This window comes from Falco rusticolus, chromosome 2 (genome assembly GCF_015220075.1).
Source record: "Falco rusticolus isolate bFalRus1 chromosome 2, bFalRus1.pri, whole genome shotgun sequence".
NCBI lineage: Eukaryota > Metazoa > Chordata > Aves > Falconiformes > Falconidae > Falco > Falco rusticolus.
The window spans coordinates 17,480,533-17,501,186 of NC_051188.1; the positions used below are offsets into that span (position 1 = coordinate 17,480,533).

At 36.5% G+C, this 20,654-nt stretch overlaps 1 protein-coding gene across 1 annotated transcript in view; it reads right to left on the minus strand.

Moving 5' to 3' along the window:
• Positions 1 to 417: 417 nt before the first annotated feature.
• The window catches only part of CWF19L2 (CWF19 like cell cycle control factor 2), an 84,583-nt gene continuing 64,346 nt past the window's right edge, over positions 418 to 20,654 (minus strand). The window contains exons 13-18 of the mRNA XM_037377157.1: positions 10,848 to 11,060; positions 9,666 to 9,782; positions 5,343 to 5,498; positions 3,912 to 3,992; positions 2,152 to 2,253; positions 418 to 1,278 (exon numbers count right to left, since the gene is read on the minus strand). Coding sequence (XP_037233054.1) covers positions 1,138 to 1,278; positions 2,152 to 2,253; positions 3,912 to 3,992; positions 5,343 to 5,498; positions 9,666 to 9,782; positions 10,848 to 11,060 — 810 coding nt within the window. The 3' untranslated portion in view covers positions 418 to 1,137. The remainder of the gene's footprint in view (positions 1,279 to 2,151; positions 2,254 to 3,911; positions 3,993 to 5,342; positions 5,499 to 9,665; positions 9,783 to 10,847; positions 11,061 to 20,654) is intronic.

A 20,654-nucleotide genomic window follows, 5' to 3' on the forward strand; every position in this document is an offset into this window, starting at 1 on the left:
ATGCAAGAATCATCCTTTTTCCCCCCTCTTCACGCTTTCCTACCCCCATTTTGTAAATTTTACACAAAAGAAAAAACAAAAGCCTAGTGAGTAACACTGAAGACAGTAAGCCCACAGGCATTTCCCAGTGACATCCACACACAAAGCTCAAATATCAAGATGCAACTCTTACCTCTGATCAGCGTGTGCCAACCAACACTAACAGCATACCAAGCAGGAACAACCAGCAGGGAGTTTGAGCAGGTCCCAGTGAAAACTATATACAGTTATTATGGGAAAAGTATTATGGTGGACCACCTGCCACACTAGAGGTGATGCCCAGGGGTGATCACCTGGGGAGATCTCCGATGATTTTCTTCTTTGCTGGCCACCACAAAGTGTTTTCCCTTAATGTTCTTCCACCCTCCTCTCTCTCTCTTTTTTTTTTTTCCTGTTGTCATCAAAAGCAACTGTTACCATTAAAGCTGTCACTTGGCATCAGCTATGGTTTGTCTCACCATCCTTTGTGCAACAGGTCAGCTGGAAGACTACTTCATATTGAAAGAAGTAGGTACAAAACGCACAAAAAATTGCATTCATTCTTGTGCAGGGAGGAAACAGCAGGTTTATCAATCACAACCTATGTGAATGTTTGTGTTACTGCAATGACTCAACTTAAAGAACACAAGGACTCAAAATCAGAAAATTATTTTCCATACAGTTACCTTCTGCAACAATGTATTTGTGTTAATCAAATGTTCTTAAAACGTACACCATTTTCTACAAAAAGTCACCACGGCAATTAAGCACTGGCTCTATGCTAAATACAGTAATAAAAATATCAGTTGCCTCAAAGATCATAAAAACTTCCAAAAGCAGAAGGTACATTTTGAAGAACTCCAATGGCCACATGGATATTGTCCTTTTGGCTCATCTAAAACATGAAAAACTAAAACCACTGTACACTTCTGGTTTGTCAGGCTCGCAGGTTCAGGTGATCCACAGTGTCCAAGCCAGAAACAGGTAACCAGCAAATAAACAATATCCTTGGTTTTAAAATAGATTAGCAATACATAACACACTGGTGTTATTCTTAACATATGAAATACCCTTTAATATAATTTATGGCTTATATAGTCCTTGACTGCAGGGATGTACTCATTCTTTCTTTTTTGTAAAGTCATATGGTTTCCACCACTGTGCAAACTGCAACACCTTCTTCCTCTGACCCTCAAAGTTCTGTCTGATTCCTCTTCTCCAGAGCTGTGGTTCCAGGTCCAGCATGCCACCAATAATTTCCTTTGTAGGTAGAAGAAAGGCAGATAACAATAAATGCAAAACTACCATATTACTTAATACTATTGCACCATAAAGAAATACGTATTTTCAAATAATGACATTATTTGTCACTGTTTTCTCCAAGTAAATTAAAACTTGAAATTCTGAAAAACATATCAATTCAAAAATTAGAACTATAGTTGTTAGATGGTTGTCTCAGTAAAACTCTTAAAGCACAGCACAGCAACGCACTGCATAAATATCCTAACATTGCAAGACTGTCAATACGTTAGTACATTTGTGACTAAGAAAAGTTCAGAAAAAAAGAAAGCTGCCCACTTTGCTCTTAAGTCCTTCTGGAGTAAGTTAAATTCCTCCCCAGTCACTCTTAATGTTTTTGCAATATTGACCTTTTCAATAAATGATTGTTGTGACATAATAAAGAAAGGAGGGATTTATTGCAGCTCTTCCTGTATATACTATATACCACATGGAGTAATTTAACCATACAAGTATTTTACAAGGAGTTATCTCTGAGTGTGTGTGGATGCACCCAAATTTATACAAGCAGAAATCAGTCCACCTGTATGAGAGTACTACAGCTGTGAAAATGCTTAAATAGATGCAAGTATTTCCCATCTCTTAGATTATGTCAAATAACTAGAGTTTCTACGAATTCAAAAGAAACATGGATCTAGAATCACTGAGTATCAACCAGGGAAGAAATTAACTATTCCTTTATTAAACAAGGCAAGTGAAGATGGCTCACCAAGAAAAGCCAGCTACCAAACTGGGATAAGGTACAGAGTGACTGTTCTGGCAGCAGCTATTTTAATTACTTAAATTTTACAGAACAGAGTATAATTGGTAAATTGATCTTTTACATTACAATACCTTTCCAAAGTAATGAGGGAACTTGTGCTGATCTTCAATGACATGAGCAAATCCTCCTTGAAGGCCAAAGTCCACAGAAAAGTATGGTAATCCTTTAGGAACCTATACACATAAACACACATTTTCAGACATTTAACAGACCATAGGCATTTAGTTAACCACCCTAAAACTTAATGAATTTTAAAGTAGTTTTAGTTGACAGCATCACATTTTCTTTTAAACCACCTCTCAGACTAAGTATGTGTAGTGTAAAATTGCAACAGAGAAAGAAACAGTAAACCAAATGGTTAAGGGGAAAGAATAACACTCAACTACTAGACAAAAAGAAACCAAAACCTGAAAAGGTGGTTACTGGGTGGCAGAACCTCCAGAGGCCACTGCTGCAGCACCAGGTAAGAGATGGGAAGGGACCAGGCAGCAGCATGCACGCTGAGCAAATACCTTCCCGACTCCGCATCTCTGTATTACATGGGTTGAGTAGAAATGTTAAGACAACCACCAGCAAGTTGCATTAATTAAAGATAAAGTATTGTGTGATAACAGGAAATATTTACCAGTGGAAACATTAGCACTCAGGGGGAAGGGGAAACACCTCTATGGAGAACACACTACCAGAAAACCCCACTACACGACTGGGAGTTATCATTAACTTGCTGAATCAGATAATTTTATAATTCAGTCAGCCTACAGAGGAGACGCTGGTTATAGTGCCACAGCAAAACAGCCTTCAGTCTGACAGAGAAGTGGGATTTATTTATTGCTACAGTACTGCCAATAATTTCTGCTGTTTCACTACAACAAGTTATTTTCCACTCTTTTGGTTGTTGGGGGTGTTCCTGTGCAGATAAGTTTACAAAGCCTCAAACTCATAACCATTTCCTCTGGTACAGTCCAAATAACTGCACAATTTTCACAGAGCATGTTCCATGTGTTGCTTGAAAATTCCCTCTAAAAATAATTAAGATTTAACACAGAGGGGCAATATAGCATAGCAAGAAACATAAAAACGCTAAATGAACTAAAAAAAATATCAAATCATTAAATAAGGAAAAAATGGGTCAGCAGGTGACACCTTAAGGAAAACGTCAGGTTTATCTTACTTGTCTGTAGCAATGTATCAGGTCTGGCAGGGATGGAGTTCATTTTTGTCACAGCAGTCCACACAGTAAACTACTTGTGGTAAAGTCTATATACTACATATCTTTCACTTTAATAGTAAAAAGATGGAACAATCTTCAAACCTAACAGTTTCAGTATTATTCCTTTACGATTTGCATATACAAAGACATTTCAGTTTAATATCCAGGAGACAGATAGGAGTTCTGGTCCCTTGTTTTAGAAAAAAACACTTAATAATGCTATTTACATTTTTGCTTCATAAACTTAGGAACACAAAATGCTGATCTAGGTCAAAGAAATAGACACAGCAATTTTTTCCAGGACAGTAATCTGAAAATCTTTGGTCTACCTTAATTCTTAAAGTTAATGAAGAAAATTATGCTGGTACATGTCCTCAGAGTGCCAGCTTTGGTCTCAACCAATGCTTGTGGCTCAGTTAACCAATTGTTGAAATAAATGGGAATCTTTTCCCTAATGTCAGTTAGGAGTTCAGATTCTTAATTCTCATCATACCAATGCTGTCTCCTGATGCACTAATCTAATTGTGTTCCTTTTCTTCTCTCTTTGAAACAGTTAATAATGAAAAAAATATGAGAAAAATTTGCTGAGAAATTCAGTGTTCAATAGATCTCGTTACTTACAGATTTCCGAACATCTTTTGAAGAAAGATCAATTAACTTCTTGTTCATGGACCACTCTTCATCAGACTCCATTATAGCTTTCTGTAAAATCATTTTATCTAGATGTGAAAATAGTCCTTCAAAAAGCAAACAAAGAACTAACTTTTCAATGTAGTGAAGGACAGCGCACTGCAAGTACCAATTCTTTCTTAACAAAGTAACATTATTTTTGGCAATCTTTCTGATTTCCACAACTACCTATAAAGACATCATGTAATATCTTCAAAATCACTTAATCCTGGGTGGGGTTTTTTTGTTTTGATTCAGGGTTTGTTTTGGTTTGGGTTGTTTTTTTTTTAATTAACTTTTTCCAGATACAAATTATCTCTAATTAGTTTTAACTAAAAGGTCACATTATCTCTTTACTAAGCTCATAAAAAACCTCTTATAAATTCATTACAATATATTAGCTTTTTTTTTTCTTTTTTAAAAACAAAGAGGAGAACCAGCTTAGAAGGCTGATTGCCCTTGAAAAACTTTAAAGCTGCCTGTATCCTCCATAGTTTGGAAGTGGGTATAGTGTTTTATATATAGTATATAGTTTTAAATTTCATTAGCTGTGTATTTCAATAGTGGAAACTTCTGAAAGAAAGTTTTAAGCAAATGACTTTGCATTAAATCTTGTATGTTGTCCTTCCTTTAGTATTCAGACAAAATACAACATTTTACCAGCACCTGAAGCATAGCAATAACATCAGCCAGGTGAATAGTTTGAAAAGTGGTAAAAGTTACTGCATTGCTGTTCATTGTATTGACTGCTCCACTTCATCAAAAAACAATCACATTATTTCCAGAAAGAACAAAGAACAAATCAAATAATTTACTTATAAAAGCCAAATTATAATCCAGTTGCTGAAAGCTGAAAGGCCTCGTTTCAAAGCAAAAGCTTAAATGAGCCCTTCCTTACAGGGTCAGGGGAAAGAGACGAGAAAAGTGCTTACTGTATTAGGCTTACTGAAATAAAATGGGGATGAAACGTTGTATATCTGTATTTCTTAAAACAGCTGATATTATTTTCTCATTTTATGCTTGCCAAGCACATGCATGGTGTTTTAAGTTCATACTACAGGACTTAAGGAAGAAGTACTGCAATCCTTACAGAACTTCAAGAAACTACAGTTCTCTCTTCTTCCTCCAGTATTTCTCAGTGCAGTCAGACTTGAGACAACTGCACAGTGACATACAGCTCTTCCATTGACTACTTGAAGAACAGAACTACCTCACAGGGCTTGTTTTAAGATCAAGGAATATGATCAAAGAATCAATCAAGTAGTAGGATCAAAGAATCCACCTTTTCAAAACTAGTATTTGAATATCAAAAGAGATTTTCCAGAAATAGATTAATTATGATACATACATTGAAATGACCTGAGAAAAATCATTTTCACGAACCTTAAAGTAGATTGGAGCCATATCCCCTACTTCTTTTGGAAGAGGAATGCATTCATATACCATGTGATACCGTTTCTTCGTACTCATGTTTGTTTCTAGGAACACACAGTCCAAGTCTTTAGCTTCAAACATTTTCACCAACGCATTTCGAAACATCTGTTTAAAAAAAAAAAAGTATAATTTGAATTAACTTTCCAAAGCTTTCAGATATAATATTTTGTATTATTTCATGATCATATTATATTCATAATATACTCATAATAACGTGGATAACAGTAGCAATCATACTAGGAAAATTCTGTAGTATTCTAAAATTTAATATGAACTATACTTCCTATGACACAAACATAGAAAGTCTAGAAAATTACTGTGAAATATGCATTATAATTAACACTACAAACACAGTTTTAATAAATACTGTGTAATTTTACAGTTGAAATTAAAACTACATTCAATTTCATAACTCTGATACTCCATAAAACAATATGGCTTTAACAGTAGATCCCAAGCTTGTGATTTCTAAGAAGGTAATGTGTTGCCTTGTTCTGACTATAGCTACTATTATCCTTTCACTACTCCTTCCAATTACACAGCGTTAAAAAAAAAAAAAAAAAAAAGACATTTCCACTAGGCATGCTTCACCTTTAAGGAAAATATTAATGTTGCCTCAAAAGAAAGCCATGGCTATAACCACCAACTTTATTATATGGAAGTTAACAAAATGTAGTACTTCATACATCTGGCCCCTTCCCCTTCATAGGGATTAGGTAGGTGTTGCACCTACTCAAAGTGTATTTCAAGTTACGACTCTGCTAGCTCCAGTGCCAGGGCCTGGCACATGCCCAGCAGGCTCTGCAACCTCTCCTGCCTGCTGATGCTCTGGCCGCCCGTGCGGGTGGGCAGCTCTGACATGCTGCAGCTGTAAGGTGGGATCAGATGTAGCAAAAAAAGCTGGGGAAAAAAGAGCTACGAGAAGCATGGCCTGGCCCCTCATCACTCAGGAGCTGCAATTAAGCTCAGGCCCTCACTTCTGCTCCTTGCCTGAGCTGTTTCAGGGTTGCCTGTGCCCAGCTATGTACCTGGCAGATCTTGGCCCTGACTTGCTGACTTGACCTTGAACCTAAGTCATCACCGTAGACTTGTCTGGCCATCACTGGGCCATGGATGACCCAGTCTACTCTCATGGGACCTGATCCCTTCTCCTGGCTTGGGTACCATGGGACTGTGCCTTGCCAGTGAGGTGACTTCCCCCACTTGCCTTGCCCATCACCTTCTACCCTTGACTTGCCTTCCTATGGAGCAGCCTGCTCTAGCTGCTCCCTGACCCTTGGCAGTTGGAATTTGCATCCAAGATATGCAAGAGCATCATCCTACAGCTCACAATGTAGATGCTGAATGAAATTACCATGCATAGTACATGGCATGATTTCTGAGACACATTCAGGTTCATTTTCAAATGCACAAAAGATCTGACTGTGACAGGTGAATGTTTCTGAAAATATCTCAAGAGCTTGAAAACTGCTCTTTAAGAGTGAACATTTTTGTATTCTCCCTATACCATTTCCATAGCATAAACCAAGAAATCACTAAAACTGTATGAGCCTCAGACTACAGGTACCATAAATCTACGACTCACATAATTCACAGGTTATCTTTTTTGCACTGATTTTTTTTTTCAATTAACAACGCTTAGATGTACAAACAACATAACTAAAAGGTTAATCTCATCTAAAGGTTTAAGATTCCCTATCTTAATTGGAGAGTTGGTGAATTAAACAAGCATAAGCAACTACACATATTCATAAGCATCAGCAAGTACTGAAGTAAAACAGATGGAAAACAAGTCACTACCAGGTTTTTGATGCAAAAGGACTAGAAATTGAGCTGTCCTTCTCCCCACCCTTCTGTCATCTTGCACAGTAGGAATCAAAATAAAAGTCTAAGAAACTTGGCCAAATATATATCTTAACCAGGTATTTAAGCTCTCCAAAGGTGGCCCTTGTGGCCTGGATTTTCCCTCCCAAATAAGCTGCTCCATGCTGTGACAAGAACACACTAGCACCACCACGCCTAAAACAACCGATGAAACAGCTAGAACTCTGTGAATACATCACTGTACCATGACTGATTCGGGACTTTACTTTGCAGAGTGACAGGCAACTCTGAATTAATAACTTTTTGTCTTCTCCCTCTCACCACGGCCCCCAGACCTCTACTTCTGAAATACAGCAAAGCAAGCAACTCTAGTGAGATAAGAGAAACATTAAACCAAAGGTTGGGAAAGACTATTACTTAAGAGTTGCTACCCTGCAATATCAACTGAAATACAAATCCACTGAAAAGCCTAGAATATCTGCAGATGTTAGCTAATGTTTCCCAGACTGCACTGTCTTGGGTTTAAATACACTGCACTTTTCTGAGTGGGCCAAAACATCAAGGAACATCAAGGATTATTAGCACTGGAAAGGACAAAACCGTAAGAGCAAGTAAGAGGGCTTGGCTTACGCTCGGATGCACACACCATTGATACATGTAACAGTTCAATACAGAACATATAAAGATATATATATCTTCACATAAAAAAATGGCATACATACTTACTTTGGCAAGTGAGCACACCAGTCTAAAGCACACAATACATTAAATTCAAGTGCTTGAAGGCATACGGTATAAAAGAACCCTTCTTGCTTTATTTCAACATATCTTAAAAAAACACCCCTGCAAAAGTGGTTAGCTAAAACGTGCTCAATACAACATTTTATGAATATCTGAACTGTGATTTTTCCCCTCAAAAGTAATACAAAATATGCCTCTAGCATAAAAATCAGTTTAGTCACTGCGTAAGTGTATGCTTATACCCCTGCTAAAGCCTTTCAGGCTCTTCCTACTGAATTACATAGAAGCAGGGGGGAATCTGTGTTCATCACTTCCCAAAGTACATTGTTGTAAAAAAATGTTTAACCTGCCTATGAATATACTCACAGGGTCAATGAACAATGGTTTTACCAACTAGTTGCACTTTATAGCAAGGAAAATACTAGTGTTGAATACAGGAACTGCATTTGGTTACCTTTTCTTTATCCTATTTTCCTTCTCATACAAACTTAGAAAAAATATAATCTATTCAGTTAGAATAGTTTAGGATAAATTGAAGATATAGAATAAATATATTTATCGCTTCTCCCCATGCTCTGTTGTTCCTCCTGATTCCACTTGTTGCACTTATTTGCTTCTTATCCAACTTTCTTAGGCATTTCTGTCAATATATAAAAGAACTCCTTTCCCTGCCTGCTTGGGAGGGAGCATAATTTACCAAGAAACACTGTATACAAATTACATCAACTATAAGAATCAATGCGGGGAGCTGATTTGGAAAGTCAGAGAATCTATCTGCCAGACCTGAGGCAAGACCCATGTTACTTAAACCATTTCAAACTCATGAATTAACCTGTTTTTAAATCTAAGCAACTGCAAGCCATAAAGCCTTTCTCTAGTCTGAAACAGTCTCCAATATTTTGATATAAGAGGTTGCAAGTTGTTTTCCTCTTATAATAATCCTGATGGCAGTAGGGGTGGGGGAGGGGATATTGACAATCATAGTCAATCTCTTAGGCAGAAGCTTGTAACATTCTTCCCTTGATTTTCCTTTTCCAAGGAAAACAGAACTCAAAACCTTCAAAATGTCTTCGTAAGAACAGTTGGAAAGCATGACCCATTACACTTGGCAGTTGATTGTATTAATTATTTTCAAAAAAGGTAAGAAATTGGATTCTAACAGGGACCTCACTGATTTAAAGGAGGAGGAGATCGTTCTCTCTCAATTGGCATCCACCTAAACCCCAGATTAGCTTAAAAAACCTGAAGATATGTAAACAACCTGTCTTCAGCTTGTGTTTCATTATAAGTGATCTTTCTTCCCTAACAATCCTTTTCTTTTCCTTGGCACTCCCAAGGAAATCTTAACTGTGAAACCAGTTATTCGGCTTTCCGTTAAGGCATCAGCTGTACCCAAGTCACCCCCAATAGATGCTCCCCTAACCTCACTTCAAAGACCTCCAAAGACAGAGGTTCTGCAGCACTCCAGGCAACTTTTTCTAGTGCTTATAAATAAAAACTTTTCTTCAGTGTTTACCCTGCATCTCCCTTTTTCAGTATTTGACCACTAATTTTCATCTACAGTGCAAAAATGTTCTGCCCCTTAGTGGAATCAGAAAAGAACTGCCAGGCTGGAAATTATGAACATTGGTACTTATAACAAGTATGTTATTGTTCAAAACATTATTTTACAAAACTGTTAGAACATGAGACAGTTTCTTGGCTGACCTGGATTTCTTCCCAGATGTCTTCATCCAAAAGAGTGGCTGCAGTATGGTGCTGTAGAGGGGCTATCAGGCAGTGACCTTCAGTAAGGGACTCGTTCCTTGGTAGAGACAAGTAAACCTACAAAAAGCAAGCAAAAAATGAGGTGCCCATTTTTCTAGCATTAGTAACCTTCCCATTGCTAAGGCTACGAAATACATCATTTGCTAAATTCAAACCAATAGAAGCCATCACCTTCTAATTACAGCAAGGTATTAGTAATTTTAGTGTTTTTAAAAGGTCCTGTTATTCATCAGTAGCTCCAATGAACTAGTATTACCCAGAGAGCAGGTCCACCAATAAGGCAGTAATATCAGCCTTATAGGCCTAGTATCCTAACTGTTACAAAATCACACTGTTTAGATCTCTATATTGAAAGTGTAATGGACTATGTATGCATTTTTAATAAGAGATATATAAATGCATAAATACAGATGTATATTTGTGTATGTGTATATATAATCTATCTATATTTTAAAAATAAACGCAATGTACCATAATACGTATCTATTAATTTAATTAATTGGCCTATGAAAAGTCCCAAATCAAATGAAAAACATCAATAATAAATATATATAAAAATATATATAAATAAATATAAATATAAATAAATGAAAATAAAAATAATAATTAAAAAAATTAAAACTTTGGAAAAAGAATGACAAAGCCTATACTGAAGCATTTCAGATGTTATAAATCAAAATATTTATGCAACTTTTAAAAGCATTAACAGAAACAGGAAGGTTCCCTGAAACAAACTTGTCTATTTCAAAGGATTTTAGGCTTAAAAATGGAATTTTCCACTTAAATTTTCTTTGATAACATTGAGATACAGTTCCATTCAAATTTCCTCCAGTGTAGTGCACTCTAATCTCTGCACTCAGATCTTTCATTATTGCTCCTGTCTTCCACAAATCCACAAATGTGAAGTTCTGATATCAAAGATTAGCTTTAAAATTCATGACAGATCTATATCTTTTCCTCCCTCACCCTTAAGGTTTTGTGAAATCAAATCGAAGGGCAAGGAAAATAAGATGCAGAACAATAACTCATTTGACAGAAGCAATTTTATTCTTAATCTCAGGCACTCTAATATCAACACTGCCTTCTTATTTTTACATTTGTGTTAAATTGCTATTTTCTTACCTTGGTGCCAATTGCAATAATAAGATGTTTAGAAAGTTCACTGCTATCAAAGCAGTATGGGCACTTTTCCATGTGTGCAGCAAGCTGCTGGTGCTCACGTATTGCTTTTCTTCTTTGTATTTCTTCCTCTTCCCCACTGCGCGCTCTTTTGGCTGCTTTGGAAACAAACATGTCATCCAGAGTGTAGTACTCTCTGTCAGTTTTTTCCATGAGCTGAAAAGATACACAGAAAAATGGCATGTGTATATAAAATATGCAAGAAAAAATACTTAGCTCTTTGTACTATCCTTTACTGAGAAAAGCACCAGCACTGCTTTCTCCCATACGGCATGTGCAGCACATGCAACGATCAGGTCCATCCCTCCTGAGTACAGTCATACACAGCTTTAGACAGTATAGATATTAAAATATAGACATGTGACAGCAGTGAGAAAGTATTTCAATATTATCTTGACATAACTTCAGCTTTAAACAGATGCACAATTTTTAAAATCGTATCTTATCATATACTTTATTCCTGTCTTCCCCCTCCTCCTCTCCTATCACTATCCAATAGATCATCATTTGTGAAGTAATTAGACCATGACTCTGTCCCTCATATTCCTATCCAGTGAAAATATGCCATTATTCTTACCAAGTGAACAGTATTAAGCCATTTTGTGAAGAAAAGAGTCTTTGTCTTTGATATTTAGCCTTTCCTGAGTGCACCTGTTGCTAGATATGGATAACGAACACAACTAGAACATTACCAGGAATAAGGCTGAATGATCCATAGGGGTTTTTTTGTTTGCTCATTAAATTGCTACATTTTAGTTAAAAACGTGCCACATTTAAAAGGAAATTGAAAATACCAGATTTGTTATGAAGACATGCTTGAAGGTCAGTGGTATTTTACAGGATCCTAATAGTGGAAACCCACACAAACTGGATACGTCTCACCTAGCCCATTTTTAGGAGGGATGAAGTCTGTAGGTGGGAACTGGAGGAACGGAAGGTGATGCAAGGTGACAGAGGAAATGGTGAGAAGGCGGGCTTAAGGCAATAGCAGCAAGAGACAATGAACAGAAAAGCAAGCAAAGAAAGCATGGTGGTCATGGGACTCAAACCCAAATGACAGTAGATTTCATTAAGCTCCAAAACTCATGGAACACTTTTTATATATTTATAATCAGGTTTTATCAATCTTTATTCTGATGACAAGCAAATCCCATGATATCTTACATAAATCAAAAATTAGCAAGTCTTGATTGTAAAAATTCATTTTTGAAAGGACTTAGAAAAGTATTTCCTTGTTTTCTGCTCTGGCTGCTCTACATAACTTTAAAATTATATGCCAATAATACCCTAAATATTCAACACATATAGCTAAAGCAAATGTAAAAAGCATTCAAAATATTTTTTCAAGTTTTTCTCTTTAAATGAAATCCCAGTGCTGCAATACTTCTATGCTACACTCTACTATAATTTTACCTTGAATAGTTTCAGTAATCTCCTCATCAAAATGACAGGGAGAAAAAAAAGACAGCATGCTATACAGATTTCTTGATATTGTAGGTGCTGGTCCTTCAGAGTCTTGGCAGATTTATGTATGAGTAGTTTTGCTCCAAGAATTGCTAAGGAAATGGTAGAAGTGTCTTCACAACAAATCCTAATATTTTTTAGAACACTGACTGGGTTGCTCTAGCAAAGGACTAATATTAGCAGAGGCATTTGGAAGGCATACTATCATAACTGAAGCACAGACTCCTAATGAAAGAAAATCTCCCAAATATCCCAGATGTAGTTTATGTAGATAACCTGATATTAAAAAAAAAAAAAAAAAAGAGATTTTATTTTGTCGGGTAGATAAATAACTTCCCCTGCAAAATAACACACACAACAGCTCTTGCTTTTCCTAAATATTGCAGTTCTCCATTTAACTGCTTATGTGCATTTCCTTCAAGAAGCCACTTGCAGACCAAACCCAAGTTCAACAATTCAACTCCATCCTTGTAATTATTTTACAGCAATGCTGTAATTCTGTATTTAAAATAATATTTAAAATCATCAGGAAACTCCTGAGCTTCAGAAAAAACACTCAAGTGATTTAGGTGTCAAAAATCAAGACTGTTCTTCTGTCATATAAACACAAGAAAAGTAAAATTAAAGCTTCACTACAAGAAACACCAATAAGCACTACCTACAGATGGCACTACTTTGTTATTACCAGAAGCAAACGTTTACTATTTTCTTTGTTTGTTGAGGGGTTTTGGTTTTTGTTTTGTTTGTTAATAAAAAAGTCTGCCATGAGAATGCAAACACACATGAAACAAGACAGCTGTCAGATACAAAGAAAACAAAGAGTGGAAGTCAAAACACCTTGGCGATCAGCAGTATAATACGCAGCACAGAGTACTGCTACTATTTTGCTCTGTTTGCACTTAGTAGTAGTCATGGGAATTCCTGGTTTTTTATGCACGACCTCTTTTAAATAATAGTACTTCTCAAAACACTCTACACATCCTCCTGTGATGAAATAAATATTCATCTTATTACATAGGCTGGATGATGCCTTTCTTCAACAGCGGATAAAGTACTGTATAAAATGAGTTATCTAGGACCCAAAACAGAATGCTCACCTAAAAAGCAGTGAACTTTAATAAAGAAAGTGCTGTCTAAAGACCAGACTTGGTTTCTCCTCATACAGTCATGACCAATAGAAGATCCCTACGCTTCAGATGGTAATTCAGTAAGACCAAAAAAGAAATGATCTAACTGTTCCTGAGGAATTTTACTTTTCTGCATCACGTTCAATACAATATGAAAAAAAGTCATAATTCAATGACTCAAATTTAAGGGTAGGTCTGAAGCAATATAAAGTCCAATACACAGCCTTGAGTGGAATCCATGAAAACAAGCATAATCCATAAGACTTACAAACAACCAGCCAGCCATTCGCAAAAGCTGGAGTCACCCAAAAGAACGGTGAGAAAGATTCCCCCATTGTAACAGACAGTTCTCACAGTTCTTCCTGGAAATCCAATGGTAGAATGTCAGGATTCAAAATTAAAAGTCCTCAAAGTGAAGGGAAACAGTGTAAAAGATTAAATATCACTTTCATTTTAATATTACAAAACAGGCTATATACATAGGTGGAATCATGTGCATACATCACCCATTCAATGTAAGCTCCCAGTGCAGGCTGGAACCCACCCAAAGTACATGCATTAAGCTAGAGTAAGTCAGGGAGAGTCTTAAACAAAATTTTGGATTTTTTTCTGGAAATATAAAGATCTGTAGAAAAGTTATTCATATAGCTAGAGGCCATGGGAGCCAGACAACATTGCACTTGTGGTTTAAGATGTAATATAAGTTGGTCAGGTGAAGCACACTGAGGAAGTAAAATAAACCTAAGATTCCTTTGGAGAAGGAACAAGATAAGGTAGACAGCAATGTAGCATTTTGGGGAGAGAAGCCATAGTAAAGCCATAAATATAGAGGAGGAGTGTTCATAGATCAGGTTCAGATTACCTCTACCGCAGAGTCTCTACCAGCAATAAAATTATAGATCCCATTCCAATACTAATGAATACCAGAAGATAATAAGGAATGCAAGGCAGCTCAAGAAAGCAATTCCCCAGTTTCAAAGGCATTTATTAAGTGCTTGAAATAGGAAGGGTCTAAGAAAAAAGTTATTTTAAATATTTCTACCTGCTTGTGCAATAAAAACAACAAGCATAGTCATTAATAATTTATGCCCAGCTGGATGATATTCAAGCACCATAACCTTCCCTAGCTCAAGAAAAACAAGTAAGGACAAAGTGGAAAAATGAGGCATTATTTTTTCCCCTTTTTCATACCTTTAAGGAGTTTACAGGATCTGTATTCAAGCCATAAGTCTAGTACATCGATGCATAGTGCCATTATATTGCAGCTCTGAGACAAAGAGATCCAGTTACAGATGGTCACCCTGTCCCTGAATTTTCATTTCTTGCTGTGTTTTATCACATCCTTTAAATGACTTTAAAAGAGTGTCAAAACAGGATATATTTTCATCTCTAAAAACAACAGCCATGAAAGGAATAAGAATTTATTCACAAGTCCTGTATTACCAGTGTCCTTCCAACATACCCCAAAACAGCCCAGGAAGTAAGAAACCTAAAACCAGGCAAAAATATCATCTAGCAAGAACTGCGTACTACTGAAAGTCCATTCAGCAATGTTTTCTGCCTTCATAACAAACAAAAAACCACTAATGACATTTATTCTGTAATATTGGAATAGTAGCAATAACATCACTAACACATTCCTTGCCAGTAGCAATGACAAAAAAATGCATTTTTTAAAGCCATAATTCCTTAAATATGATTATCCCTTGAATCCTACAAATGCTAAACATCAATGTGTCAGAAATGAAATAAAATGTAGTTGCTACCATGGCAGACTCTTTAACTGCTACTCTAAATAACGGCTTTTTTGAAACATTATTTGGGAGGAAAATGGAATTTTCCTTCCAAAAAATTCATATTCTTACTTTTACGGTAAGGTTCCCAGTGTGCTCCCCCAATTGCATTATTTGGCTGTAACAAAATCTCTCAAAAAAAGTTAAAGGAGAACTGAAAGAACAAGAAGAAAGCGTTCTCCAAAATGCCAGAAGGAAAGCAAGTAATCATTTTAAAACTGATTTCTTTTATAGATACCTTCTTCTACAGAAAAGATGGAGCTAGTAAAAATCCAAAGAAGGAACTACGCTGATGTATTAAGAGTTGCTGGAAAGCTGCTGTTCTGCATCAGCTGAAGTATCACACCTGTTAAATGTGAAAGTCAATACATTCTGGAAGTTGTGTATTTAGTTCCCTCACCAGGCTGGTTATTGCTTGCTATTGCCCGCGCTGTATTTCAGGTGCTGCACACAAATCAAGGAGAAGCATCTCTGATCCATCAGTTTTAAGTTGGCATGTCCTACAAAACATCACTGAACTGCCTGAAGTTAATATATGAAATTCAGACATCTACAAAGGCAATGCACCTGAAGTCCTTGTTTCTACCAGACAGTGGTCAAAACAAAGAGCTGACCTTACATGCTCATAAGACATATCATCTCCACAGTTCCTTTTCTTCTCTTTCTCATTTCACTTTTTTGTTCTGGGCTCATCTATCACATTTTTCCTTTATCTGCGCTATTTTCCAACCTTCCCTTCTCTTTTGGCAAGCACCAATTAACCAGAGAACACACTGGCGGCTTTAGGACTCTTAGCACCAGGTTAAGTGACATAGCTGCCTACACCTCATAGCATAATTGTGCAACTGTGAAATTTCTACCATCCGTCTGATGGGGGATTTTCCACAAGCAGGATGTAGTTTTGGTTTAAGCAACAGAAAGAGCATCGTAATTTTGCTTGCCTTGGCCAAGAAAGGCCTGTAATGCACAAACACTTAAACAGCAGTCAGGGAAAGAATCCAGACTTCTCTCAGGAGCAGATAAAACTCACTCTTTGGGCTCCCATTTGGACAGCTCAAATACAGTGCACATGTGGCCAAAATGCAAGAAAAGGAAAGAGATCTCTAACCATTCAGCACAGGAATTCAGAAAGAGGTCAGCATCTGACTGTGCATAAATGAGAATGACTTGAGAGAAGAAAAAATTACAGTGTTGTATTTGCTGATGAAATCCTTAACGTGATAATTACCATGAATAACACAAATATATTACATTAATAATTTCATTATATAACATTCTGCTCATAAAATAACTGAATTCTTTTTTTATTATTTTTTACATTACTGAAGCCATCAGACATCTTGGCATGGGGCTATCTCCTAAAGTAACTCTTGCAGATCAATGTACAGGTATGCTCCAGGGTCAGCCTCGTTTTTCTGCCAACACATGTTCAGATTGCTGGAACTGTATCTCATAGCTTCATCTTAAACCAATTCTGTTTTTCTTATTCCAAAGCAAAATCCTTGGAGTCTTATATGCTGCTGGCTGCCTACACACTCCATCTGAAGTGTGCTGCATGTTGTGTCTCTTATCTCTCCCTCCGCTGCTATTCCTTGCTCTTTGGGTGCGCCCTTTAGAAAGAAATCCCTACTGAAGGATTTAATATTACTGTGATACCGAAAAGAAATCTCAAGAGACGGAACTCCTAATCGTCAGGGATTATTCCTATATAAGAGGGCAAAACAACATACTCAGAAGTATTCAAATTTCCTCTGAAATTTGGGGATGAAACAGGGTATTTCATTGAACACAATTAGCTTGGTAACAAAATATACCTGCATCTTTCTAGTGTGGGTTATCTTCACCTTTTTTGTATGCTTACTTTTCCACTTCCTTCCTTGTTCTATTTTGTAAGCAACTACTGAACTTCTGCTTTTCCTGTTTTCTCACTAACACAATCATAGATAAAGTCACTTCCATATAAGCTAATAATAGTGCATCTGCTTAGAAAATTTGTGAAAAAACATCCATAGATTGTATAAAATGTATCAGTTTAGTTTTAAATTGTCATGGCAACACTGACGTCTTCAACTTTAAATGACAGAGTTAATATTTGTGGAATGTTGTGCTCATATTTTGAGAAGCTGCAATGAAGAAGAAAAAACTATTATTTTAGAATATAGACCTAAGTGACATATGAATATATCTCATGAAATTTATTTGGCATTTAGCATCTATTGTTTACAACAAAATCACCTCAGAAAATAGTCTTTCTGATCTCAAATAGCATTTGCTTAAGCCAAATCAAGACAGAATTTTATCATGTTAACTTTATTACAACTCCAATCTCCCTACAAGCACAGACATCTGAATTTCTAGGTTTAATTCAGTATATAATTCAGCATACAGGCACTTCCCAAGCCTAACATCCCAGTGAAATAAATAATATTTTAAACACATAGTATCAAAGGATTTTAACAAAAGCACTCTGTGCATTGATGTAAGGCCTATGTTACTAGCAGCAGGAAAACATGAATCATTGTGATAAGCAAGGTAGTTCAGGACTATCTTTGAGTAGCAGAAGTCAAGGAAAAACAGACAGAGTACTGCTCAGTGGTTATGGACCAAGCTCTTTCTTGTTTCAGCAATTTGAAAACTGTAGATTTTGCTATAATTAGGTATTAGGACATATAAAACTTTATATGCAAGTCAGTGAAATGTAAACCAAATAAAATACCTTCAGCCATGTAATTCTGCTATTAAAAGTGTGATTAGCATTTAACTTCACAGTTATCCCTGGCCATAACTTTAACGCCTAGAAAAGATTGTCCTGCCCAAGTCTTCATTTGCAACATATCTTGTAATTTGAATGTAATTCAGAAAGAATGCCAAATGTTTTACAGTCATTTAATATGGGCTGCATCTACACAGTTCCTCCTGTTCACAGGTCTTCTTTCCTAACCCAGCTGTCACTGATGTTGGTTTGTTTCCACATGCAGGAACAGCTTTAACTGTCCACACAAACTGAAGTTGTTTAGTGCATTGAACTGAAATGTAGTAGAATGCAGAACAAGGTGTTTGAAATTATTTTCTCTTGGGTTTTCATATTATTTTTTCCACAGGAAACCATGCACATGCTTAGATCCTTATGTAAATGTAAAATGCAACAGTGCATCAGAGCTCTGTTAGTTTTACCACATCTCTTAAATACTGTGCTACAATGGCTTCATCATGTAAAGAAAAAGAAGAAAAAGCTTTATTACATAATGGTAGCAGCACCAATATTTTTCATTTTAGCTTTTACAATGTTTTTAGACTATTATTTTGGTTTATGGTAATGGAAATGCAAAGGTGTGCAACAGGTTGGTTTGTAAAGCAAGAAAAATGAGATAAGGCTGAAAGCAATTTTCCATTTTACAGACTTCAGAACCAAGGCATGGAAACATGCAAATTCTCCTTTTGCAAACATGTAATACCAGCATATGTCTTTACTAAATCCATAAATGAAAGTCAGCATTACTAACTGTCCTGGTTTCAGCTGGGACAGAGTTAATTTCATTCCCAGTAACTGGTACAGTGCTGTGTTTTGGACTTAGTATGAGAATAGTGTTGGTAAGACACTGATGCTTTGGTTGCTGCTAGGCAGCGCTCACTCCGAATCCAGGACTTTCAGTTCCCCGTGCTCTGCCATGGAGCAGGTGCACAAGAAGCCGGGAGGGAGCACAGTCAGGGCAGCTGACCTGAACTAGCCAAAGGGATATTCCATACCATAGAACGTCATGCTCAGTATATAAACTGGGGGGAGTTGGCCAGGAGGGGCTTGTCACAGCTCAGGGACTGGCTGAGCACCGGTCAGCAGTGGCAAGCAACTGTACTGTGCATTACTTGGTTTTCATTCCTCTCTTCTTCCTTTCTCATTACAATTACTATTATAATATTTTACTTTATTTTAATTATTAAACTGTTCTTATCTCAGCCCGTGGGTTTTAATTTTTTTCCGATTCTCCTCCCTGTCCAACCAGGGGACACTGCTTAAATTCACTGCTTAATTTTTTTTCTGTTTAAACTCATGTTATGGATTACTGCAGACTTCTAAATAAAAGGAGTTTACAGACAAAATTTAAATGGTCTGATGAACAACGCAAATTAATCTTTCTCACTTGCTTTTAGTAAAACGTAAGAAAAAAAATGCCTTAGTAGAATTTATGTATGCATATAGAAGGTAATTTATATTGAAGTAGCATTATAGAAATCAATCTCTGTACACCCACAAGCATCTATTGACATAAGTGAAAGTATTACATAAGTCTTAACAGCAAGAATTTGAGAAAACTGAACTACTTACAACAGTCAAGGCCAGAAGGAACTACAGAGAGTACTTAAAGCTATCAGTAATGAAAACCTAAGTTTTCACACATATTTTGTACTCTAAAACTGGCAAGAAAAAAAATAATCAGTTTTCAAATATTTTGTTGACTTTTTTGTATCCTATTGTCATGCTTCCATAGCAGTGAGAGCCCAAACTGCTGTCCAAGCTGAAGTAAAAAGTAGAAATAAAGTAACTTCAAACAGGTGGGGTGTTTTTTTTCCTTAAGTGTAACAGTGAAATATGAAAGAATCTGACTTTAAGGCCTGCTTTTTTCCATATATCAAGAAGATTATTGTTGGGGATTTGATTTTTGTTTAAAAAAAAGCTTTTTCACCACTGAAAATTAAAAGATCTGGGGCTTTTCCATGATGTTCATAGATTTGACAGCATGCAAGGGGTGGCTGTAGGAGAGGCTGTACTTCAAACTGTCTGAGACAACTGACATCCACACCAACCTGCTTCGAAGTAGGTAAAAAGTAACAGAAGGTAACGGGCTCAAGTACAACGGGGTTGTATTAGAATCAAGACTAGAAAAAGAAGAATGAGCAAGAGAGGAATGACAAATCAAAATTCACTTTTCATCTAAATTTAAAACATAGGCTCAACAGGTAAAGAATTAGCAAGGAGATGGCATTTTCCCTCCATCTGATCTCATGGAGCTCTTGAGAAAAGGAAACTCTACAGATGGGAAAAAGACTTCTAAGGATAAGTATGGCCTGACCACAAGATAGGTTTAGTTTGTGAATCTGAGGGGGAGTCAGGCAGGAGACAACGTTATATAGACCATCATTTGCCACTGGGATTAGACAGACGTTTCACAGATAGAGGTTCTGGGCCTATGCACTGATATTTCTTCCAAGGCAAATTTAAGAAAGTAAATTATTTTATGAATTATGTCTTTCTATCACAACATCCCCATCCCCCTTTACAAAACTGCAATTACAACATTATCTTCAGAGATTCATAACAACTATTCTGTATATGATTTGAAATACCATTAAAACACTAAATATTAGGA